At 38.4% G+C, this 26,218-nt stretch overlaps 2 protein-coding genes across 2 annotated transcripts in view; both read right to left on the bottom strand.

Moving 5' to 3' along the window:
* The window catches only part of MFSD14A (major facilitator superfamily domain containing 14A), a 46,968-nt gene extending 36,974 nt beyond the window's left edge, over nucleotides 1-9,994 (bottom strand). The window contains exon 1 of the mRNA XM_069598627.1: nucleotides 9,568-9,994. Coding sequence (XP_069454728.1) covers nucleotides 9,568-9,651 — 84 coding nt within the window. The 5' untranslated portion in view covers nucleotides 9,652-9,994. The remainder of the gene's footprint in view (nucleotides 1-9,567) is intronic.
* Nucleotides 9,995-24,210: 14,216 nt separating this feature from the next.
* Nucleotides 24,211-26,218, bottom strand: part of SLC35A3 (solute carrier family 35 member A3) — a 40,308-nt gene continuing 38,300 nt past the window's right edge. The window contains exon 8 of the mRNA XM_069598695.1: nucleotides 24,211-25,872. Coding sequence (XP_069454796.1) covers nucleotides 25,782-25,872 — 91 coding nt within the window. The 3' untranslated portion in view covers nucleotides 24,211-25,781. The remainder of the gene's footprint in view (nucleotides 25,873-26,218) is intronic.

The raw sequence follows: 26,218 nt of genomic DNA, 5'->3' as shown, positions 1-26,218 counted from the left end.
TTTAAGTGACATAAAATTATTTATTATATTGTTCTGAGTTTTCTAAACCTTTTCTAACAGGCATGATTGTACTTTAAATAAGAGGAAAATGTTTTATTTATCTAAGAGAAAAACTACTGTGTAAAACTAGAATGGAAAAAGATAGGTAGTTGTATATGCTTGGCCCTCCTAAGCCATTCTCTCATACGTCCCCAGAGGTGGGAAAAAAAAGTGTGTGTGGGTGTCTGTGTAAGATGGCATGGAAAAAACTGTAGAAACTTCTTGATTAATCCAATATTTTAAAGCAGGGCAGGGGGAGAGAGAGTTCCTTGCCCCAAGGGACTGGTAATTTTGAGAGCTATTATTATATACACATCTATCTATCCTGTTTTAAATAAATTCAAAAGTAATATAAGATCTTAATAAAATTAACAAATTTTAAAAATATTTTGCTAGTCTGTAATTACAAAAAGTTCGAGGTAGGACTTTTGACATAAGGCTGGTAGGTTTAACGGAACAGCAATCCAAAATCAAAATTTCAGGACAATTTGGAAAGAATACAAGGGTCATGGCCTGAGGAGAAAGACCAGGGAAAGAGGGTTAACAGACAGGTTAGGGGGAAAATATCTGACCAATGTTTATAGCATCAAGACTACAAGGTTCAGCATAATGAGATCATTTCAACAGATGAGATTTGAGGATTCTTGAAAGAATTAAAGAGGTACAGTGTGAAAAATTCTGGATAAACGAACACATACCCAACCCCAAATGCCAAGATATTCCACCTAAAAACATAATAATTATTATATAAAAAGTCCATTCAGCTGAGTAACTTCTTTCTTATGGGGGCATGAGACATGGTTCATCACGCACACTTTTGGCTAAGCCTTTTAAAAATCTACTTATTCTTCTATCCTGTAACACTTGATAACTTCTACAGCTGCATTCTGCTTTGTGAAGTAGCTGTTTCATTTTCTTTAGGCTAAACTTTACCTTTCTCGTGCTCATGCTCTCCGAGGCAGGCCCTATGCTTTATTCGTCTACAGTCTAGAGCATGCGACACATGCACGGCACGAAAGTGCTTAGCAAGGGTCTGCAGAAATGAAATGAACTACCCTGCAAGTCTCCTCTACCTGTCACTTCAGGTATTCAGTATGTGGTTACTGTATTTAAACACTGTTACAAGGGCAATACATCCATTAATGAAATCTGCAACTTCTCCCCATCCTCTATCCTCTGATGGGGCTTCCAAGTGGCATGGAGGTGAAGAAGCTGCTTGCTAACGCAGGAGATGCCTGAGACATGGGTTGGATCCCTGGGATAGGAAGATCCCCCGAAGGAGGGCATGGCAACCCACTCCAGTATTCTCGCCTGGAGAATCCCATGAACAGAGGAGCCTGGCAGGCTACAGCCCATGGGGTCACAAAGTCAGATACGACTGAGTGACTGAGCGCACACACACACACACCCTCTGATATCCCACTGTTCAATACTGTATCATCTCTCACATGGGTTTACTGTACATACACATGAGATTAAAATAATAAAAATCACTGAAGACTTATAATGATTTACATTCAGAGTCTTATTTACCCCTCCTAACCTTTCAAGTTACATATTACTATCTCCACTTTAGAGTACAATATAGCTAGTAAGAGATGGAGCAGTCAATCCAGGCAACTGCAGAGCTCAAGTCTGGAGCTACACTAGTTTCAGTGGTTATGCGCTGTTATCATCACAGACTGTTACTCACCTAGGAGTAGGGATCCAACCTTAACCATGTTAGTATCCCTCTGCATAGCCCAATGCCTAAGATGGAAAGGGTATTTCATGCTCATGGATTAGATAACCCTTATCAAGAGAGACATTAAGCTATCAGATGACTTAAGTAAGTCACTTTACCTCTCTTAGCAATTGGGGGGTAAACTATTAATTTCCTACCTAAATCCTCATCTAATTCTCAAATTCCAAGTCTATAATTGCCCAATAAATATGAGTTTATGAATCCAGCAGTTGTTATGGAGAATACTGACTGTAATAACTTACGTTACAGTCCTATCAACGAATCGGGGACTTATACAGGTTTTTGGCCAGGAGAAAGAAGTCCACTAGTAACTGGGCATTATAATCCTACTTGTTAAACGGATGTTACCATGTGAGAAAAGCATAAGAATAAGCGAAACTGAGGCTCTTTTTTCAAAACAACGGCCTAGACTATTAAAAAAAATCAACTGATATTTTTTTAAGCTTAAAAACCAAACAAAAAGCTATTCTAGACAGAAGATACATGGCAACTAAACATAATAATTCTACATCCAAAAAAGACTATAAAGTAGTTATTAGGATCACTGGGGAAATGTGACTATGAACTACCCAAGAGTGTTTACTACCCAAGTGTATTTTATCAATGTTAAATTTCTGAACATGGTGATTATATTGTAGTTATGTGGTTCAACTCAGTTCAGTTCAGTTACTCAGTCGTGTCTGACTACAGCACAACAGGCCTCCCTGTCCATCACCAACTCCCAGAGTTTACTCAACTCATGTCCATTGAGTTGGTGATGCCATCCAGCCATCTCATCCTCTGTCATCCCCTTCTTCTCCCGCCTTCAATCTTTCCCATCATCAGGGTCTTTTCAAATGAGTCAGTTCTTCGCATCAGGTGGCAAAGTATTGGGGTTTCAGCTTCAGCATCAGTCCTTCCAACGAATATTCAGGATTGGTTTCCTTTAGGATGGACTGGTTGGATCTCCTTGCAGTCCATGGGACTCTCAAGAGTCTTCTCCAACACCACAGTTCAAAGGCATCAATTCTTCGGCACTCAGCTTTCTTTAAGTCCAACTCTCACATCCATACATGACTACTGGAAAAATATCCTTATTCTTAGGTGATACTTTTAGGGATAAAGTATCATGATGTCTACCACTAATTCAAATGGTTCAGAAAAAAAAAAATGAAAAAAGCACGCACAGAGAAAGGAAAAACAAATGCAGCAAGATGTGAACAACTGTTGAATCATGAATCTATGGGATAGCCAAATAAATATTCATTATGTTATTTTTGCAATTTTTTGTAGTTTTGAAAATTCTCAAAATAAAAGCTGGGGAGAAAATAACAAAAACCAAAATAAAGTATAAAGAATAATAATTTTGAACTTAAAATTTAATATTGAAAAGCTACTAATCAAGAATGAGAAAGATGGGAATTCCCTGGAGGACCAGTAGTTACAACACCATGCTTCCACTGCAGAGGGCATGGGTTTGATCCCTGGTTGGGGAACGAAGATTCTGCATGCCTCACAGTGTGGCCACAACAACAAACAAAAACAAATAATGAGGATAAAACAAATCTTCAGAAAGAAATGCTGAATTTTCTCTGAGCAAAACATAACTAAGTTGACTAAAATAATTTAATGTAAAAGTCTTGTGTGTACACATATACACAAAAATGCTTAATCACAGACATCTAAGACCTGGAACTTTTCATGGAAGAATACTAAAAAAAACCAATTCCTAAAGAGTATGCTGTAACTGTAAGCTGCTCTCATAGGATCCTGACACATTATGGAATAACTGGAGGAAATAAGACTTTACTGCTAAAATTTGGTATCATGCAGTGTGTTTTCTTATTTTCTGTGACTTTAATCAGGCAAGGTAAGTTTCACTACATTTGTCACAGAAAGAAAACTGTTCCTTAATTTCTTCAAGGTATGAATCATTGTAAACATGCAAAGACACTACTATACTAATTAAGGGCCTTCTCGGGCGGCGCTAGTGGTAAAGAACCCTTTTGCCATGCAGGAGACAGAAAAGACGTGGGTTTGGTCAATCCTTGGGTCAGGAAGATCCCCTGGAGGAGGCCTGGCAACCCACTCCAGTTTTCTTGCCTGGAGAATCCCATGGACAGAGAAGCCTGGCAGGCTACAGTTTATAGGGTTGCAAAGAATCGGACACGACTGAAGTGACTTGGCAAGCATGCATACTAATTAAGTCACTTTGGCTTAATCTGCAGTGAGCCTTTAAATTACTTACTGACATGTTATGGATCAATTTTAAAGAGCTAGTCAATATTTGTATATTGTCAGAGAAGTGAAGAGGTATGGGTTAGACTGCTCCTAAATAGAATGAAATACACTTACAAATATTCAACAAGAATATAGTGAGATCAAGTTTTAACTTAAAAAAAATTAAAAAGATCTACAGCTTAAGATTGTTATTGCTACATATGATTTTTATTTTTTTGGGCACACCACACAGCACATGGATTTTAGTTCTCCCATTAAAGACCCAATCCACAGCTTTTGTATTGGAAGCATGGAATCTTAACAACTAGACCATCAGAGGAAGTCCCATGATTGTACCGTTTTGAGATAAATTTTGAAAAGATAAGTAAGATGACAATCTATTGCAGCACTTTCTATTCTTAAGAGGAAAATATTTGGCTGGCTGTTAAATCAAGTTAAATCATCATTACATTAAATGCTAATCCTCATGAACACTGAATGGGTTACACAGTTGAAATAACTACAAACTAAGTTCACTAAAAAGGTAAAATAAAATTAAAAGTTAAAAAAACAAAACAAAACAAAACACAAAACCATTAACACAAAACTCAAACTGTCACCAATGTCTAGGATAGAGCTGAAGCTCAAGAATGGTCCTAGTATGATCTCTGATTACTCAATTTATATAGCTAAGTGATGAAATATCGACCACCTCTTGCTAAAAAGACTCCCTAAGAAGTATTTCCCGTGGTATAATTCATAACTGTATTTATACACTATTGAGAAAACAGAGCTATTATTAAGAATAAGCTACTGCGACCTGGTATTGAAAGAGACGAACCTATTTTAGGGATCCTGATACATGTACCCTGGCTGAAACGGTCAACTGTTACTTTAACTGACACTTCCAATTCAAAATAATGCTAGAAGACAACTTCAGTTTTACAATAACTGAAAATTTAAATCATATATACTTGTCAGAATGATTTTTGAGAAAAGCTATTCTTTTCCCTAAACTTCAACACTTCACTATAAGTGAATTTCCACAGATGATGATGGGAAGCAGGTTTTCAAACTACAGTAACACAAACTGGAAATATAAATGGAGAAAACTGCTTACTCATTAACCCCCAAACCCCAAAGCACGTGTTGACTCACAGAGGTAGACAGGTTAATCACTCATGGTTCTGCCTGCCACAAGCTTGCCACGGACATGTGTACATCCTGAAGTTTCTAGGCAAAGGCTAGTGATATCAAAGAACTGCTTTCTGAAAGGCACCATGGCCCCCTTCCTGGCTTACTTGCACTCTAGGAACCAGTGGCCGCTCTCTGGGGGTTCAGAGAGCTATTCTGAGACTCCTTCAGTCACCCTAGCAGGTGAAGAGTGCAAAGGATCAGAGCTTAGGGCCAGACTTCTGAAATGGTTTCTGACTGACTCCTATTTATTGTGAATAAAATCAGAGAAATCAGGAATAAAAATCTGGTACTCTGCATCTCTGGGCATACTTGAAATGTCAATTCTACTTTTGTCAGGTACTTCGAATAAATAAATTCTCATGTGCTTTACTTTCTATCTGATCTTTAAAGTCACTTTACCAATTCACTTGTGAAAAAAAATCTACATTTTTTCACTTTATTAGAGATGTAGTCTCTGTATTCACAAGACAATAAAAATCAGAATAAAAAACAAGCAAACTTCAAAAATCGGAAGGAAAATTCTATCTTTGATAATACAAATAACTCATGTAAATAACTCTGAGGCTCTTAGGCTCTACCAAGAACACTTATAAACAACCTGGAGGCTCAGTGGCAAAGAGTCTGCCTGCCAACGCAGGAGACGCAGGTTCCATCCCCGGGGAATCCCACGGACAGAGGAGCCTGGGGGTGGGGTGGGGTGGTGTACAGTCCATGGGGTTGCAAAGAGCCTGACACAACTTAGTAACTAAACTAACAACAAAACATAGTAATGAATTGCCAACAAAACCAGAAGCATTCTAAAACGTCAGAATGCAGTTTTAATTTAACTTTCCTCAATGGTCTGCAATGAATAAGAGATGTGGCAAAATGTTACATACATTAAGACATAACTAAACACAGTAATCCTACATGTGCCTGCTCAGTGGCTTTAGTAGTGTCGGACTCTTTCGACCTCATGGAGCCCACCAGGCTTCTCGTGTCCGTGGCATAGTCCAGCAAGAATACTGGAGTGGGTTGCCATGCCCTCCTCCAAGGGATCTTCCCAACCCAGGAATCGAACCCATGTCTCCTGCATCTCCTGCATAGCAGGCAGATTCCTTGCCCACTGAACCACCTGGGAAAGCCCAATTCTACGTGTAAATGCTTCCAAAGGCAAATTCACCGATAACATCACAGTTACTTTCATCAGTAAAATGGTATACACTAGATGACCGACAGTTACAGTCACTCAGTCATAGCCGACTCTTTGTGACCCCATGGACTGTAGCCCTGCCCCAGGCTCCCCTGTCCATGGCGATTCTCCAGGTAAAGATACTGGAGTGGGTTGCCATGCCCTCCTCCAGGGGATCTTCCCAATCCAGGATCAAGCCTATGTCTCCCACATTGCTGGGGGATTCTTTACCAACTGAGCCACCAGGGAAGCCCAGTAAATATTTATTTGATTTAACCTGTGAAACTATTCTTTAGTTACTTACATTGTTTTCATACAAAACAACTGTTCTTAAACTTTCAGGAAGTATGAAACCTTTATGGAATTTCCCTAGAAAGATGTACAAAGAAAATTTTACAAATAACTTCAGGTTGAATAAACCCAAGTTAAGAACTCCTGATATAGAATCACACACTCATATAATGTACCTTAATTGCGTACTACTCAAATAGACAACATATTAGTCAGTCTTACCTAGGCTTCAGAGCCAACTGAAATACAATTTCAAGAAAAGAAAAACATTTAGTAACTTATGATTAACCTGGATTGTTTAGAAAGGTTCACTTCTTCAACTGTTAAAAACTACAACAAATATGTGCTAGGTTTTTGATAAATCATTAACAGCTCATTACTAATTTTGCTTTACAAACATTACAACTGGCTGATCAAGCTTAAAAAGATGCCATTTGCAGGGGACAAAACAAAATAATCTTAACATTGTTGAACACTAGGAAGAAAATGGAAGGGGATCAGGTCAGTACCATTGGCCAGGGATGTGAAACACTGTTCAGAGCCTGTCATGTATGACCATACAGCCTCAGACACCAAGGTGTTCATAACAGTAATCTGATCAATTTTAAGTAGAGAAGAAAAACAAATGTGATTTTAAAACAATTTCTATGACTATAATAATTATATGTATTTTCACTTATGGCTAGAGTAGATTAAAATACAAACAGTGTAAAAAATTACGCTGGCACATCAAGAAACAGAAATATCCCGATTATATATAGGAATGAATAAAATTACACTAAAAAGTGATCTTTAGAATCTGCTACTCATTTTTAAAAATCACTCTAAATGTGTTTTTATCACTTTAAATTCACACAGTAGGCCCTGTGGGATTAAACGATGCATAAACAAAGTCCCTATTCTAAAGAGGTATCCGGTGCTCTGAGAATGAAAGGGCAGCATAAGGGTACAAAAATGACGAATGATAACACCCCCATGCGCACATCCCTCAAAAGAAGCGTTCATTTATTCTCTATGCCCTCGTGAAAACCTACTGCTGGGGTAAAAATTGTGTTTTGTGTCCAAAAGCAAACTATAAATTCACAACTTTAATAAATACCAAGATTAAAAAAAACAAAAACCTGTTCCAAATCTCACAAGATGTAATTGCTATAAAGTGAGTTAAAAAAAAAAACTTGAGAGGTAACAAAATGGAACTTTACAAGGAAAAAGGAAGTGTGCTTCCTGAACACAGCTTCTTTATCTTTTAGAAAGAATATTAATCTCAAATATTAATTGATTTTACAAAATACAATTTGCTGCTTCTATTTTGTTGATTTTTGTATGAAGAAATTAAAATATTAAGTCCTTATGACTGGTAAAGGCATGAGTGTTTTTTCAAGCCATTTCTCTCCCATCAATGAAGTTCTAACCAAGTTTGACAATTCATAACTGATGTAATCAAATGTTTTTAATGTTTAATTAAAACATGAGATCTGAGGACTTGAATTTCAAAGGTTCTTTTTTCACCAAATGTCCAAGCTACGACATCTATAGATTTGACAGTTACTAAAGGTATACAGACTTCCCTCGTGGCTCAGCGGTGAAGTGTCTTGACAACAATACAGGACACCGGGGTTCGATCCCTGAGTCGGGAAGATCCCCTGGCAACCCACTCCAGTACTCTTGCCTGGAAAATCCCATGGACGAAGGAGCCTGGTAGGCTACAGCCATAGGGTCACAAAGAGTCGGAAACGACTGAGCAACTTCACTTTCACTTTCAAAGGTATATAATGAAATTGCTACATATGTCCCAGGCTTTCTAAATTTTAGCATACTGACTGGGCCATATTCTGAAATGTCCAAACCAAGTTGTCACTGATTTCAAATTAATTTAGCAAATCCTCAATGGTGGCCTAATTACACATTTAGCACTGTGCTAGCAATGGAGGGCTCTTAACAAACATGGAATAAAAGGAACCATTCCTGCACATTTCTCGAAAAAGTGAAACTATTCTACTTCAGAACTTGACATTAAAGAATGCAGCAAAGACCAGAGAGGAGCAACGAGGAATTTTCAGCATTAAAAAAAAAAGAAAAGGTGAGTTATTTTCAATTAAAAGGCCTACCTCCCCTGCCGGTTAACAACGGCACAATGCCTAAAGTTGATTTTGATGACACTATTTCTAAAAAGCAAAAAAAAAATTTTCTCGTCCTCAATCTGTCTTCCTTTCTAAGATCTTCTAACCCTCAGGCCATGATCAACTCTACTGAGTATTCTTGTTTTAAAATACACCAGGTGATTTTAAAACAAGAGGGTGGTAACTCTTCTTTCAAAACTACACACTGAAGTCTAGGCCCCGGGTGTCCTCCGTCACAGTCCCGACGGCGGGCGGCGAGGAGCAGAGCCCACCTTCGGACAGTGTTTACCGCACCAGACACAGCCGAGAGCAGGAGCACTGACCCCGAACGGCGTGGAGAAAGGGGGCGAGCGCACTACGGGGGCCCAGTGGGGTCGCCGCGCCAGATGCCACCCCGGGAGCAGCATACGGGAGGGCAGGGGTCGCTGCCGGCCGCTTCCAGAGAGCGGCCGCCGCCTCGCGGGGCCTGGACGGCGCCGACGAGGCTGCCAAGGCGAGGGGCGCGGCGGGCGGCGGAGCCCGGCGTCGATTCCTGCCCGCGGCGGCGGCGCGCGTAGGCTCGAGGCCGCAGGGCCTCCAGCGGCGGCCGGAGGGCAGGGCGGCAGGTGCGGGAGAGGCGGGCGCCTTCTCCATCCGGGAGGATGTGCCCCAGAGGCCGCAGGCCGGGGCGAGAGAGGAAAGAGCCGGGAGCCCGAGACACCGGCCCCGCGGGAGGGGTGGGGGCAGTCAGGGGCGACCGCAGGCGGCCGCGTCAGGAGCAGAAAGAGACCCGGCCCGGCACTCCCCGGCTCGGTACCCCAGCTCACCGTGCCTCCGTCCTTAATGATGATCTTTTTGGCCAGCATGATACTGCGGTTCGCGGCCCTTTTCTTCTTCTTCCCCTGGGTCATTTTACCATCCTCGATTCCTGGCGCTGCTGCAGCCACTCCCGGGGCGGCCGGCCCCAGCGGCGAGTGCCGTCCCGCTACTACTGCCGGGCCGAGCCGCTCGGGGCACCGGCCGCCATCTTGAGGGCCCGGCCTGCCTCCGGCGGCGCGTCACATCGTGCGATCGGCCGACGAGTGCGCTCCGCCCCGCCCACGTGACGCGCCCCGCCTGCTCGGCCGCCGGGCGGTCGGCGCTGGGGGGGAGGCCGGCAGGGAAGCGGGCGGCGCGCGAAAGGGCCACCTGCGGGCGGGCTGCCGGTGAAGGGAACCCTATGCCCTTCACTCGTTCAGGCCTCACCGCAACCCTGGGCGCTGGGGGCCGTGATAGAGCCCTTAACCGAGGAAGAATTGTAAGTTTCTGAATGTTACATGCTCGAGGAAATACAGCTGATACACAGTTATACTGGAATTTCAACCAGGCGTCCTCAGCTATCAGGGCTGACTCCCGCTGTGTTCTGACCAACGCTGGAACCGAAGGAGACGTTGAAATCGTTTTCCATAAATCGTAGGTAGCTGAAAGAGTGGAGATAAAATGAGTTTTCATTTGCGTGGCACGGGCGGCGGCTGAGGGATACCGGGAGCTCTACTGAAGCAAGCTTGTTTCCAGCAGCACCCTGGCCCCAGATGGGACCTTTTCTTTATTCCCTGCCAGTAAAAACTGATAGAACCTAGGGAGGAGAAGGGGACAGACGACAGAGGATGGGATGGTTGGATGGCATCACCGACCCACTGGACATGAATTTGAGTAAACTCCGGGAGTTGGTGATGAACAGGGAAGCCTGGCGTGCTGCAGTCCATGGGGTCGCAAAGAGTCGGACACGACTGAGCGACTGAACTGAACTGAGGGCACCCTTTGTAGCCCACTACTTGTTTTACCCGGTTGTTTAAAAATCAATTTAATGGGGGAATTGCGAAAAAGAACAGCTGTCACAAGTGGACTATGGACTTCAGATTAAAGTATCACGATGTTAAATTTGATTGTGATGACTGTACTGTTATATAAAAGAATATCCTTTAACTTAAGAAATATACACCGAAGTCTTAAGGAGTGAAGGAATGTGATGCATGCTATGCTGCGTGTGTGCGTGCTAAGTCGCTTTAGTCGTGTGTGGCTCTTTGAGACCCTATGAACTGCAGTCCTCCAGGCTCCTCTGTCCATGGGATTCTCCAGGCAAGAATACTGAGGTGGGCTGTCATGCCTCCAGGGAATCTTCTGGATCCATTGATCGATCCTGGGTCTCTTATGTCTTCTGCACTGGCAGGCGGTTCTTTACCACTAGTGCCACCTGGGAAGCCTGGTGATGCATACTGATGCTGCTGCTAAGTCGTTTCAGTCGTGTCCGACTCTGTGCGACCCCATAGATGGCAGCCCATGAGGCTCCCCCGTCCCTGGGATTCTCCAGGCAAGAACACTGGAGTGGGTTGCCATTTCCTTCTCCAATGCATGAAAGTGAAAAGTGAAAGTGAAGTCGCTCAGTCGTGTCCAACTTTTAGCGACCCCATGGACTACGGCCCACCAGGCTCCTCCGTTCATGGGATTTTCCAGGCAAGAGTGCTGGAGTGGGGTGCTATTGTACTCTTAGTTAGGAACTAACATGTATGTATATATAAGGAGATATGCCTCCTAGTTTCTTTTACCATCAACTGGCTTGATCTCCTTGCAGTCCAAGGGAATCTCAAGAGTCTTCTCCAACACCACAGTTCCAAAAGCATCAATTCTTCTGTGCTCAATTTTATGGTTCAATTCTCATATCCATACATGACTACTGGAAAAACCATAGCTTTGACAGACCTTTCTCTGCAAAGTAATGACTTAGGTCGTAAAAGGCTCTGCATCTTCCTGCTAGCTCTTTCTTTTTCATTCACTCAGAACACAAGTTTAGGGGAAACCAGCTGCCATGTCCTGAAGAACTTAAGCAGCCTGTAGGGACATCCTGGTGCCCAGGAACTGAGGCCCCCTCTCAACAGATACGTGAGTGAGTCATCTAGGAGCCCGTCCTCCAGTCCTGATCAAGGCTTTGGCTGACAGCAGCCCCTGCCAGTCAGTCCGAAAGGAAATCAACCCTAAATATCCATTAAAAGGACTGATGCTCAAGCTGAAGCTGCAGCTGCAATACCTTAGCCACCTGATGTGAAGAGCCAACTCACTGGAAAAGACCCTGATGCCGGGAAAGATTGAGGACAGGAGAACAGGGTGGCAGAAGATGAGATGGCTGGATGGCATCACTGACTCAACGGACATGAGTTTGAGCAAACTCCAGGAGACTGTGAAGGACAGGGAAGCCTGGCATGTAGCAGTCCATGGGGGTCACAAAGAGTCAGGCACGACTGAGTGACAGAACAATAAGAACCCCTGCCAGCACCCTGACTGTGACTCCAGGAAACCCTGAGCTAGGACCACCCAGCTTAGCCACTCCCAGTTTCCTGACTCTCAGAAACTGTAAGATAAAAAAGTGCTTGTTATAAGCCACTAAACCTTGGGGTAATTTGGTACACCGCTATAGATAACTAATACATAGGGTAAAGAGAATGTGTGTTCTTGGTACTATTATTGCAACTTTTCTGTAAGCTTAAAATTATTTTAAAATGTTAAAAAGTAAATTTGATTGAATTTTCCTTTCTATTTTAATAATGGACCAGAAATGGAAAACAGATCAATTTCCATGGAAAGAAGAAGAAAGGCATTTTAGCCTGATACTTCAAGTTATGTGTTACTACAATAAGTAAACTCAACATTTGTTTTAAAATGTTTTCTTATGGAAATTGACTTTAAACTTTAGAGAAAGTAAGATGAGATAGATTTTATAATTTAAATACCCAGGAGCTTGTTTTGGATGAATGAAGAAGCCTGGTAAGACCATGTTTTGTGTGGTTACTCTTTATTAAAATCATCCTTCATCCAGCTGTACCAGTTTTATCATCCTAAGAACTGATTCAGTCATTCAAAAAATATTTGAGTACCTCTGTTTGTCACTGTTTTACTAGACAATGGAGATACATCGATGAATGATATGGTATTTATCTGCATAGAGCTTAATTATACTGGGGGACAGGCTATAAAACAAACACAAAAGGAAAATAATCGCAAATTGTAGTAAGTGCTGCTGTTAAAAAAAAGGTAATAAAAATTTCACACACACTGAATGTCCAGAATGTCCCAGGCATTGTGCTAGAAGAGCTGCAATGGTAAACATGAGAGATGAGCCTTGTTCTACCAGACTTATTGTGAATATATAATTCTTGCGGCTTTATATGTGATTTGGGTCATGAAGATTCAGACTTTACACTGAGAGGTTGACATGTCAGTTAGGGTTCTCTGGTGATAGTCAACAGAAACTAGCATTAGCTAACATATGCAAAAAGGAATGATTTGAAAGGATATTAAAGTTCCCAAAATTAAGGAGAAAGTCAAGAATCAGAAAACAAAAACCTATGTTTGGAAAGTTCCTTAGAACCTTTCATGAGAGAAATCCCTGGTAAAGAACAGCAAGTGGCTGCAGCTAAATATTCCTAAAGAAACAAGATTGTGTTACAGAATCCAACCCCTAAAGTGAAAGTGAAGTCAAAAAAGTGAAGTGAAAATGAAGTCGCTCAGACTCTTTACGACCCCATGGACTGTAGAGTACCAGGCTCCTCTGTCCATGCTATTATCTAGCCAAGAATACTGGAGTGGGTTGCAATTTCCTTCTCCAACCCCCTAAATGTGCCCTGTATTAAAGAAATTGCATTTTGCCATGTGAACAGAAGAGGGCCTTCTTAACTATGACACAGTCACCTTGCTTCTGTAGAACTACCTGTTCTTGCTGACTTAAGAAAATCCTATTTCATCAAGAACAGAAAAAGCCACCAAAGCCCCGCCGCATAAAAGTCTATTAAAAACACACACACACACACAGAGAATGACAACTTTTCAGTTAATAGAAAATACTACCCTCTAGAAAATATGAAACAGAGGAAAAGTATGTATATCACTCCAATATGAATTAAATATCATTAAATAGAGAATCTTTCACATTGCAGATGTGAAAGAATTGAGTTAAAAATTCAATAGGAAGATGAGACTTGAGCAAACTCAGGCAATATACTGAAAAAATAAAATCATCCTAAACTACAGGGTTTCTAAAAACATGAAAGTAAGAAACACAGAGGAGAGGAATAAAATCAGCTATGAAGAAAAATAGAGAAAATAAGGATCAGAAAATGACATGGAAAAAACTACCTAGGCCTCCAGGAAAACAACAACAACAAACAAAAGCATTTCTTCCAAAGGGGAAAAAAAATCAAGTGGTGCCAGACTTCTTGAAAATAACACCAAGCAACACAACAATGGAGCAACATTTAAAAAAAAAACTCAAGGAAACATAGTGTGAGCCAAGATTTTATAGTATGTCAAGTGGTACTTAAAGTGTCTAGGCTCTAGAAAGTGTAAACATGCTAGAACTTGAGGAATATTGTACTTACAAGCCCTCCTTGAGTACTTAACTAGAAAAGCTTCATCCAGTTTCAAAGAGTTGATTGGGAAGCCTTCGGGTAAAGTATTGAAGAGTATTAAATGTACTTAAATATGTTTAAGTAATTAAATATATTTATAAAGTATATTAGTATACTAAACTATATTGAATTTTATAACAGATACACAAACTAGGATGAGAAAATAGTGTGTAAATGTTTTACGTTCTAAAAATTTCAAATAAATAAGGCAACTAAATAAATATGGGAAGATGGGAGAAAGGAGTAGAATAAGTTTGTTGGTTGTCATAAAGGCAATTAGATGGAAGACAAAGTATATCATCTAAAACAGCAAAGGTCTGCCCTGGTGGTCTGGTGGTTAACTCCTTTCCATTGCAGGGGCTTAAGTTCCATCCCTGGTTGGGGAACTAAGATCTCACATGTTCTGTGGTGTGGCCAAAAAAATAAATACCTAGGATGACAAACAATAGTAGAAGCTTGGAAAAGCAAAAAGGGGTCTTTTACAGCATTACATAAATTGTTATCAGTATAAATGTAAACCATTAGAACATAAAAACCTTTTATGTTCTAAAGATAAAAAGAAATTTTAAAAGCAAGGAACACTCCACATAGTGAAAGAAACACAGTAAATACAGCAATATATACACTCATTTATTTTCTAAAAAGAAACATAGGAAAAATAAACTAGCAACTAATGAAAGTAATTACCTATAAGAGGTGGTTAGGAATGGAGTAGAAGCATAGGCATGGCAGCTAGGTTACTCTGAGTGTACTTTTTACATAGTTTAACTTTGAGCCATGTAAATGCTTCACATTCAAAAACCATAAAAATTTTAAACAAATACAAAATTGAATACAAACAAAAACAAATGAAATTAGTTATATCACATTGATAACATAACTATGTAGAGAAAAGAGTAATTTCCATTAACTTGAACACTGTACTCTGGCTACATTTTCTTAGTGGGCTGTTATTCTAAGGACAGAGAATTGCAGAGATCTTAAATTTTATTTTGTATGTTTACCAATTAGTAATATGAACTGTGGTGTTGGAGAAGACTCTTGAGAGTCCCTTGGACTGCAGGGAGATCCAACCAGTCCATTCTAAAGGAGATCAGCCCTGGGTGTTCTTGGGCAGGAATGATGCTAAAGCTGAAACTTTAGTACTTTGGCCACCTCATGCAAAGAGTTGACTCACTGGAAGACTCTGATGCTGGGAGAGATTGGGGGCAGGAGGAGAAGGGGACGACAGAGGATGACATGGCTGGATGGCATCAGTGACTCGACGGATGTGAATTTTGAGTGAACTCCGGGAGTTGGTAATGGACAGGGAGGCCTGGCGTGCTGTAATTCATGGAGTCGCAAAGAGTCCGATATGACTAAGCGAATGAACCGAACTGAACTGAACGTAGTGCTGAAACATAAGCTATAAGTAAAACATATAAGCAATTATAGACTTCCCTGGTAGCTCAGCTGGTAAAGAATCTGTCTGCAATGCAGGGGACCCTGGTTCAATCCCTGGGTCGGGAAAATTCCCCTGGTAAAGGGAATGGCTACCCATTCCAGTATTCTTGCCTGGAGAATCCCATGGACAGAGGAACCTGGACGTCTACAATCCATGGGGTCACACAGAGTCGGACACAACCGAGTAACTAAGCACAGCATACAGCACAAGCAAATACATTTTTACTCAAAAGCAGTATTTTCACTGCAAGAGAAAAGAGAGGAAAATATAAAATAATAAAAAAAGCCTGTAATGCTTAATTTTAATTGTAAACATCAATTCGAATTTATGAATTCTTAAAAATGTTATTTCTTAGGTATGCCTATATGGCCCAGAAACAAATGGGAGTTAAAATTTCATTTCCCCCGAAAAGGAATAGATAGGGCTTCTTGAAGAAATAGCTAATATTCCCCAGGTTTGGAACATGATGAGTACGAGGCACATCTGGGACATGTTGTTATACCTGAAGAAAGGAAGAATTCAAAGACTAATGCGGTCATGTCTAAAAGATACAGAAGCTAGTTTGCAGTGACTTACACTGGCTACTGGTTCACAATAGGAACTCAAAAAGAACTATGATGTAACTGACTATATAATACATTGAAGAACAAAAACATTGATTCTTGAAAAAGAGAGAGGACTTTGGGAAAAAGGAAGGAGGGAAAATAGTCTTTTTAAAATAGAGAACTAATAAACGTAAAAGAAAATTAGAGAATTAAAAATTTTAAACCATCATTTTGCACCTCAATGTGATAAATGATTCAATTAAGATCATCAGTTGATGCTAGAGACATTAAATAAAAGGCTGTTAGAGATCTATTAGTCATAATCTTAACTGAACAATTATCATCAATAATGAGACAATCTAGAATTTTGTCTTCTGATACAATATAAAACCTGTAAGATAATCCATGAAATGCTCTTTCAAAAAACATTTAACCTGAATTTAATCAAACCTATAGACTTCCAGTTCAAAGGAAATGTAAATAAAGAAAGCAAATCAAGTATATAGACAGATCAAGGATAATGTCAAGTAACAGATTCTTCAAAAAGTCACAACAGGGAAAAAAAGCCATCAGGGTATGAGGAAGTCTCTTCCAGGCTAAAAGAGACAATCAGATACAAAGTATGAACCTTAATTGAATAGATCACAACAAGAAAAACCCTACAAAAGTTCATTTTTGAGACAACTGGAAATATCTGAATATGAATATAGATGGTACAATCAATTTAAATTTTCTTAAGTGTGACAATGGGATTCAATTTAATTAGAAAAAATGTCCTTATTTTAGGAGTAAAGTGTCCTGATAATGCTAGTATGCAAAATTTTAATAATTGTTGAGTTCAGGTGGAAGGCAAATGGGTATACCATTATTTCAATTTTTATATACTTAAACATTTTTTTATTAATGAGAAGCTGACAAAAATTTAAATAGAAAAAAAAAAGGTCTTTAACAATGCTTACTTTGTGAGTGCCTAAAGATAACCCAGGCTTCACTGGTGGCTCAGATGGTAAAGAATTTGCCTGCAATGCAGGATACCCAGGGTTCAAAGCCTAGTGGAGGTGATGGAATTCCAGTTGAGCTATTTAAAATCCTAAAACATGATGCTGTCAAAGTGCTGCACTCAATATGTCAGCAAATTTGGAAAATAGCAGTGGCCACAGGACTAGAAAAGGTCAGTTTTCATGCCAATCCCAAAGAAACACAATGCCAAAGAATGCTCGACTACCGTACATTTGCACTCATTTCACATGCTAAAAGGCTGTACTCAAAATCCTTCAAGCTAGGATTCAGCAGTATGTGAAGTAAGAACTTTCAGGTGTACAAGTTAGCTTTAGAAAAGGCAGAGAAACGAGATATCAAATTGCCAACATCCATTGGATCAGAGAAAGGAAGGAAATTCCACAAAAACTTCTGCTTCCCTGACTAGTGAAAGCCTGAAAGCCTTTGACTGTGGGTCACAACAAATTGTGGAAAATTCCTAAAGAGATGGGAATACCAGACCACCTTATCTGCCTCCTGAGAAAACTGTATGCTAGCTAAGAAGCAAGTTAGAACCTTATATGGAACAACAGACTGGTTCAAAATTGGGAAAGGAGTAAGACAAGGCTGTATATTGTCACCCTACTTATTTAACTTGTATGCAGAGTACATCATGTGAAATGCATGCTGGATGAATCACAAACTGGAATCAAGATTGCTCGGAGAAATAACAACCTCAGATATACAGATGATACCACTCTAATGTCAGAAAGCAAAGAGAAACTAAAGAGCCTCTTGATGAAAGGCAAAGAGGAGAGTGAAAAAGCTGGCTTAAAACTCAACATTCAAAAAACTAAGATCATGGCATCTGGTCTCATCACTTCACGGCAAATAAAAGGTGAAAAAGTGGAAGCAGTGACAGATTTTATTTTCCTGGGCTCCAAAATCACTGCGGCTGGTGATGCAGCCATGAAATTAAAATTTGCTTGCTCTTTTGAAGAAAAGCTGTGACAAACCTAGACAGCATATTAAAAAGCCGAGACATAACTTTTCTGACAAAAGCCTGTATAGTCAAAGCTATGGTTTTTCCAGTAGTCATGTATGGATGTGAGAGTTGGACCATAAAGAAGGCTAAGTGCTGAAGAATTGATACTTTTGAACTGTGGTGCTGGAGAAGACTCTTGAGAGTCCCTTGGACAGAAAGGAGATCAAATTAGTCAATTCTAAAGGAAATCAACCATGAACATTCACTGGAAGGACTGATGCTGAAACTTTGTATACTTTGGCCACCTGATACAAAGAGCCAACTCATTGGAAAAGACCTTGATGCTGGGAAAAGTGAAGTCGCTCAGTCATGTCTGACTCTTTGTGACCCAATGCTGGGAAAGATTGAAGGCAAAAGGAGAAGAGAGCGGCAGAGGATGAGATGGGTAGATAGCATCAGCATCACTGACTCAATGGACATGAATTTGAGCAAACTCCAGGAGATGGTGAAGGACAGGGAAGCCTGGTGCGCTGTGGTCCACCAGGTTGCAGAGTTGGACATGACTTAGTAGTGGCTGATGAACAATAAAAAGGTAAAAGATACAAAGTAATGGAAATTTGGGGCATTGTGTGTGTGTGTATGAATATATATATATAGAGTTTAGTCAGTAAGTTATGTCCGACTCTTTTGCGACCCCATGGACTGCAGCCTACCAGACTCTTCTGTCCATGGGATTCTTCAGGCAAGTATACTGGAGTGGGTTGTCATTTCTCTCTCCAGGAGATTTTCCCAACCCAGGGATCACACCTGCTTCTCTTGCATTGGCAGGCAGATTCTTCAGTTCAGTTCAGTCGCTCAGTCGTGTCCGACTCTTTGCGACCCCATGAATCACAGCACGCCAGGCCTCCCTGTCCATCACCATCTCCCGGAGTTCACTCAGACTCACGTCCATCAAGTCCGTGATGCCACCCAGCCATCTCATCCTCAGTCGTCCCCTTCTCCTCCTGCCCCCAATCCCTCTCAGCATCAGAGTTTTTTCCAATGAGTCAACTCTTCGCATGAGGTGGCCAAAGTACTGGAGCTTCAGCTTTAGCATCATTCCTTCCAAAGAAATCCCAGGGCTGATCTCCTTCAGAATGGACTGGTTGGATCTCCCTGTAGTCCAAGGGACTCTCAAGAGTCTTCTCCAACACCACAGTTCAAAAGCATCAATTCTTTGGCACTCATCCAAAGTAAGCTTGAGACTTTTAAAATTTTAGAATTCATAGCAGTATTTTAAAAGTCATAAAATGAAGCATAAACTCACCTGATTTTCTGTAATCCTATCATCACCCAAGAAATATTAATCTACTGTTGTTATAATATTTAAAATGTATTGAAGCACCTCGCATATATTAGAAAAAAGCACTTAGTGTAATTTTTAATAGCTCTATTTACTATCCAAGCAGAATAAAATGAAACATAATGAAACTTCAGCCTAAGGAGAAAACTTAAATCCCCAATTATTAGAAATTGTGTTTTTGTATATACAGTGTCTTTTAAGAAACAGCAACCACATAAACCCACATCTACAGATTTTGTTTAAAATATATAAGTGAAGTCTGATTTAACACATTTAATTAAACCTTTTAAATACTCTATGTTTAAAGTACATCTTAACAGAGTGCATTTTCAGATGATTACCCCAAAACACTGTAACAGCATTCATTATTCTTTGAAATCCTTAGTGAGTTTAATTTCAAAAAGGATGAAAGTGTATATCTCAGGTAAACTATTTTCAAAGGAATATCATTACTGTTTATTTTAAAGAAGTTATTTTAACATACCAGAGACCCTAAATAAGTAAACATAAATAAATGCCAAAATGAAAAAACCTGGTTAGATCTAATGGAGGTTTGATACTTAACACCAATAAAGGATGACTGGAAATGTGGAGCTATCAGTTAACAGTGAAGGTCTCTTATGAGCCATCCTGGCAATTGATATCAATTTTATTCTATGAACTCCTCCTCAGAGTAGTGATGGCTAATGGTAATTTAAAATTAGCTCAGGAAACACCCTTATAGTTGCTAGATGGGATGCTGTTCAATTCATGAATTGCCAAAAATGCCAATTAGATCTTCAAAATAAATACATAAATAAAATTAGCTCAAAATTGTACATAAATATACAGCATAGGTTAAATTTATGAATTGTCTTTTAATTATCCCAACATTTAATAAAATTGTCATTAAATATCAGAACTGAAAACTAAATAAATAATACAAGTGCTACTTAGTACTGTATCTGATTGTTTTTCTACCCTTCAGTCGTATGTTCAGAAGCATCTGACAAAATTTCTGAAATTAAAAATGACAATGTGTATAAGTCCTTATGGGCTTCGCAGGTGGAGCTCACGGTAAAGAACCCACCTACCACTGCAGGAGACATAAGAGACAGGTTCGATCGCCAGGTTGGGAGGAACCCTTGGAGGAGGGCATGGCCACCCACTCCAGTATTCTTGCCTGGAGAATCTCATGAACAGAGGAGCCTGGTAGGCTACAGTGCACAGGGTTGCAAGAGTCAGACACGGCTGAAGAGCCTGAGCGTGCAGCATGCACAGTCTCCATAAACAACTGTCATTGCTTGCGTCATCCTCATCAATTCAGAAACATGTATATTAGTGACGAATGGTAAGGAATCTGGTCTTACCCAAAAACAGTTCTGGCCTACATCCTCAGCAGGTCCCAGTAGGAGAAGTGTCTTTGTTATTCACGTTGGGCTCCTCAAATTACATGAGCTAATTTATGCTAACATGAGACCCTGGCATCTGAGGTCTGCTAGTTCTCCAGGGAGGATCAGGGCTGGAGAGTGAGTTAAACTATGTGATCAAAGAATCAATCAAGCATTCCAAATAATGAAACTTTGGTAAAAATATGAAAACCAAAGCATAGGTAAATTTTCCCAGTTGGCAGTACTCTGCATGAAGTATCATAGATTTTAGCTAGGCGTATATATACAACACTGTCCAAGGCTTCACCAGGAGTGGACAATTGGAAAGGATGACTGGAATTTAGACCCCTCCTTACCTCTGTCCAATGTTCTCTTCCTTTGTCTGGTCCTAATTTGTATCCTTTCTCTGGAATAACTATGATTGTGAATATAATAGCTTTCAGTGAGTTCTGTCTTTCCAGTGAATTATTGAACCTAGGTGAATTTGGGAAACCTCTGAATTTATAGTCACCAAGATGCTCTACAATAGTAGAATTTCAAATCTTTGGGATTTGAGGTCAGTTTATTTCCTCTGGGATATTTTCTCTTCTAGAATGTGTAGGTAATCAGTCCTGCTTTGGAAAAAATTCTCTTTAAGAACAGTAAGAAAGACAATTATGATTACTAATACTGGTCCCTATCTGAATCTGCCGAATAACAATGGTATCTATAAGATTTAGATTATGAAGCATATTTACACAGCACAGGATTCAAGAATTTTACTTTCAACAGAAGTATTCCAATACAAATATAAAGATTTTCAGTTGATGCTTCTCATGTAGTTAGGACTCCACACTTCCATTGTAGGGGGCATAGGTTTGATCCCTGGTTGGGAAACTAAGATCCTGCAAGCCATGCAACACAGCCAAAAAAATAAATTATGAAGAAAACATATACCACTTACTGTAATCTCTTAACTTTGACGCTATCAAGAGATAATTTGATTAAAGCAAAAAGTTTTAGACTGTTATAATCATACAGGTAGAGAAATTCTAACTAGTTTAAAGAAGACCCAGTCTTTCACACTAGAGCAAAGTAAAAAGGAAGAACACAGTAAAAAGGAAGGTAACCAGAGAGGTAGGAAGCGGCTCAGGGAGTCATTTTTGATATATGGAAAGACTAATTCATGGTTAAGTCAGACACAGGTGAACAGGAAAACAAGGAAATATAGGGAAAAATTTACATAGTTATGAAAATGATCTATTTTCAGAAATCTAGAGAACAGAAAATAACTGGATACCAAAAAATGACAAAGAGAAATTTATCAATTAAAAAGCCATTTAAACAAAAGACCAATTTATACATTCCTTTGAATTATGTCCATAAAAAATTTAAATATACAAATCACAACCCCAAACCCAAAAGAATCTTTTTAAACAAATGAAATACATATAATGACAAATTCAGAATCCAAATCATTTAAAAATATTTTAAAAATCACAGTAAATTCTATCTTATAATAAGAAATAAAAAAATCAAAATGAGAGTTACATACAATTGTTAAAGTTTCAAAAGTTCAATGATGGAGCAATGGTACCATAATTTCTTTAAATAAATTCTACTTACTAACATTTGTACAAGATACCTATTTCAATATTCTGTTAGATAATGAATTTAAATAGCAAATGTTGAAACAATGAACACATTGAATTATAGTTATTCTTAAAACATCCTAATTTTGCCTATGTGTCCAAAATTGTGAATTACAGTAATATCCTCAAGAAAAGCCAGGTATTTGGTAAAGCAAGGCACACAGGACCAGATTTTGATAACGGTACTTTTTCTTTGGTCTTATAAGTACTTTAAATATGCTACATATCTGGGAGATTCTTCAGATGACTTTCAATATATCATAAATAACTTTTATAACCTTTTTATCATGTACAGCATACATTCACATGTAATTAAATATTCTAACAATGAATATGTAAATAAAATGAGTGATGCTAAACCGTTTTTAAATACAAAACTCAGATGAGTGACTATACAATGACATGTTAAAGTTTAATAATCTGATATGTAGGAAAAGTTTATCAGTTCTTAGGAATAGTCTTATTACACTAGGTCTACTAAGCACAAAGTCAATTAGTTTCCACTCAGATTCTGTCTCCTTGGAATCTAGTTTAAATCTCAAATCACCTTTCCTTCTATGAAACTGTGACATTCAATAAAAACTGATGTAAACATTCAAGTTTTGCATGTCTAAACTACATTTTCCACTGTAAAAGTAGTCTACGACTTCTCTAAAAATCACTTATTAAAGAATTGGTAATATTACTGTGTTGATTACATCTATATGTTGCATTTCAAGCTTTTCTTCCAAAATACCATAGTTTTATTAAAGTTTTGTAGAACTATCAACTGGCACTCTTCTCCCATGCGTTAGCACGTTTCTTTGAAATGGACAAAGTTGTTGAGAGATAAATGTAAACTTTAAAAAGTATAAGAATTTAAATAATCAAGGAATCATCATTATAGAAGGTTGATATAATAAGGCTTTTGGAGGTCATCAAAACACACACCACACACAGAAGAAAATGGCATTACGTGTACCTATGACGTGGTCTAGGACATGGGTCCACTGTTTCAAATATGGTTATTTCTTTATGAATCAAAAGCTATAGACTATACAACCAATTCTCTATTCCAACCTACTAGAAAAGCAAAATATAAATTATGTTTGTCTAATAAAAGTTTGCTTTGAGAATATACTTTAGACTATTTTGCCCATTCTCCAAACTCTTGACTACATTTTATAAAAGTTGGAAGGAATCTTGAAAATTGTGTTATTTGGGGGCACCTGAAAATATATTACTACTATAACTAACATGCTTGATGTCCAATAATTTGCTTGTTAAAATTGGGAGAAACTAAACTTGAATTCACGATTAATGATGAATGCATACCAGATTAATACATAAGTACCCAACACTTCAGTGTAAGCTGAACATAAATCTTTATATTTAGTCTTGAGGTTTTAGATTTCTCTTAGCATTAAGTAGTAAATGTAAATCTGAATGTTGTTATAGTCTAAAAACACCATTCTCAAATTGTAGTAAAGTTATTTAATAAATACTCTAAAAAGTAGTCACTGAAAAATGTAAGTCAGAGTTCCAGAAAGTTTGCTTGGCACCAATTTGGAATTACCAGCAAATGTAAAAATACTTTGTAATTTTAAGCATTTTAAAAAACTCTGAATGGGATATATTAGGCCTGTGTCTTGTTGAGACTAGGTTTGCCTCAGCAAAGTAACACAGCCAGTCCTAATTAGCCGAGACGAGCCAACAGATTGTAACATAGTATTTTCAGCCAAATTTTAACAAAATCCATTAGAATTATATAAAAATATTTATTTTTTTACAGTTTTTATACAATTAGAACAGGAGACTTTTTAAAAATACATAATGCATGAAGGAAAAAATAAAGTACTTCTATACACAATAGGTAATTCTGTCTCTAGTCAACAATAAATTAAACCCCTATTTCAATTTTAGAAAGGAACTGTGCCCACCAATCATTTGATCATTTCTGCTATATTTTCTCTCCCTGAACCATAACTCATGTAATTTGCAATCTCAACTCCAGTGCTAATCAAATGCAAAAAAAATGGAAAATAAACCACCACTGTAAAGCAAAGTTGGGGCTCTTTCTTGGCAGCTTTTGTAAGGTCACAAAAAGAGTTCAGAATTTGGCTGCCTCTCTCAGACATTTGATCATAATATTCCTAGGAATGGTGGGTTTATGAGAGGCCTAGAAAGTTCTTCTGAACACTTTGAATTTATAGTTATAGTGCCATTTAAAATATATCATGGCAATCTGGAATGTTTAAGTCATTCTGGTCTCAATTTATTCAGGTCTATACTATGATATATTTGGTTGTTTTGTCATCAGTTATAGATCAGTGAATAAAATCGTCATCTAAAAACTCTCTAGTTGTGTACAGTATATGTTGTGATAGTTTAAAATTCTCCAAATGGAGACATTAGACAATAATTATTATTTTAAATTATTGAGTATTTAACCCCTTTAAATTACATTTTAAAACTTTAATGGAAATTAACACAGAGAAATGTATTTTAAAGTAATAGTAAGGATTTATCCAATTTACAGAAAAAAATACAATTAAGAGACAAAGGACAAAACTCCATTAATGTAAAACTCACTGGCTACTATCTAGCACAGGAACAAATGGATTGCATTCAGCAGTTTCAAAGCACTAAAAAGATCTTAAAGTTTAGATGCGGAAACAGATGTGTATATTTCTTTATATTAAATTTAAATATGAATTTTATTCTCTGACAAATCAGACCCAGAAAGTTACTTTATCAACTTTTATGCATTTGAACATTTCCAACATATAGCAATCCTTTGTTTAGTAATCTCCTGTATAAATATAAAAATCTGAGATATGTGAAAATGGTTTTCAAATCATACTATTTCTTCACAGCTTTATAGAGAATTATAATGTTCAAACTTTGAATATCCATGTTATTTGATATATCTGTACAGAAAGAATAAGATAAAAAACATTTAATAAAATTAAATATATATAATTTGCAAAATTGATGTCTGACACTTGCTGTGTGCTGTTTCAAAGAGTGCATAGGATATTTCTGTAGCAATCAGAAACATAATATCTTTTAAAAAACTCAGATTTTAAATTTCCTCTAGTAATTATTCTAATCCCTGGAAATACTTTCAAGTTTTGATTTTTAGATGCAATAGGTATTTTGTTACATATATGTATATTTTATCCTTAAACTTTTGTATTTTCAAACCATTTGAACATTATCATCAGATTCAGCATGATAATTTTCTCTTAGAATCTGTAGAAGTCCTCTGTGCAGCATTAATGTTGAGATTCCCAGTGCACCACTGTGAAAAACCAGATAAATTACCACTATGCTTTAGTGGGATTTCCTGCAGGTTTGGGATCATAACCATATAGGAAAGTAGCTGTTATTACAAGGATGGCTCCAAGGAAAAAGACACTAAATAGATGAAGAAAAAATGAAAAAGAGAAAATCAGATTAAAAACAACACAAATTATATTTACTATAAAATACAAATATAATTTGGGAAAAAATGTTCCAGTAACATGGCTAACAAATACTAAGCGGTTACTAGGTTCCAGATATTCAGCTAGGTGTTTTATATGCATTATCTCATTAGTTCTCAAAACAGCCTTATGAAGAGGGACTAGCATTGCCCTCATTTGTTAATATATGAAGAAACAGGTTTAGAGAATCTAAATAATTGTCTTAAAGTCTCACAGCTTGAAGCAGAAAATGGGATTCAAACTTGGGTATGTCTGACTCTAGAGCCAAACTTGCACTT

The sequence above is a fragment of the Ovis canadensis genome, chromosome 1 (genome assembly GCF_042477335.2).
Source record: "Ovis canadensis isolate MfBH-ARS-UI-01 breed Bighorn chromosome 1, ARS-UI_OviCan_v2, whole genome shotgun sequence".
Classification (NCBI taxonomy): domain Eukaryota; kingdom Metazoa; phylum Chordata; class Mammalia; order Artiodactyla; family Bovidae; genus Ovis; species Ovis canadensis.
The sequence above is the reverse complement of the archived record's forward strand: the minus strand, read 5'-3'. Positions and strand labels throughout refer to the sequence as shown.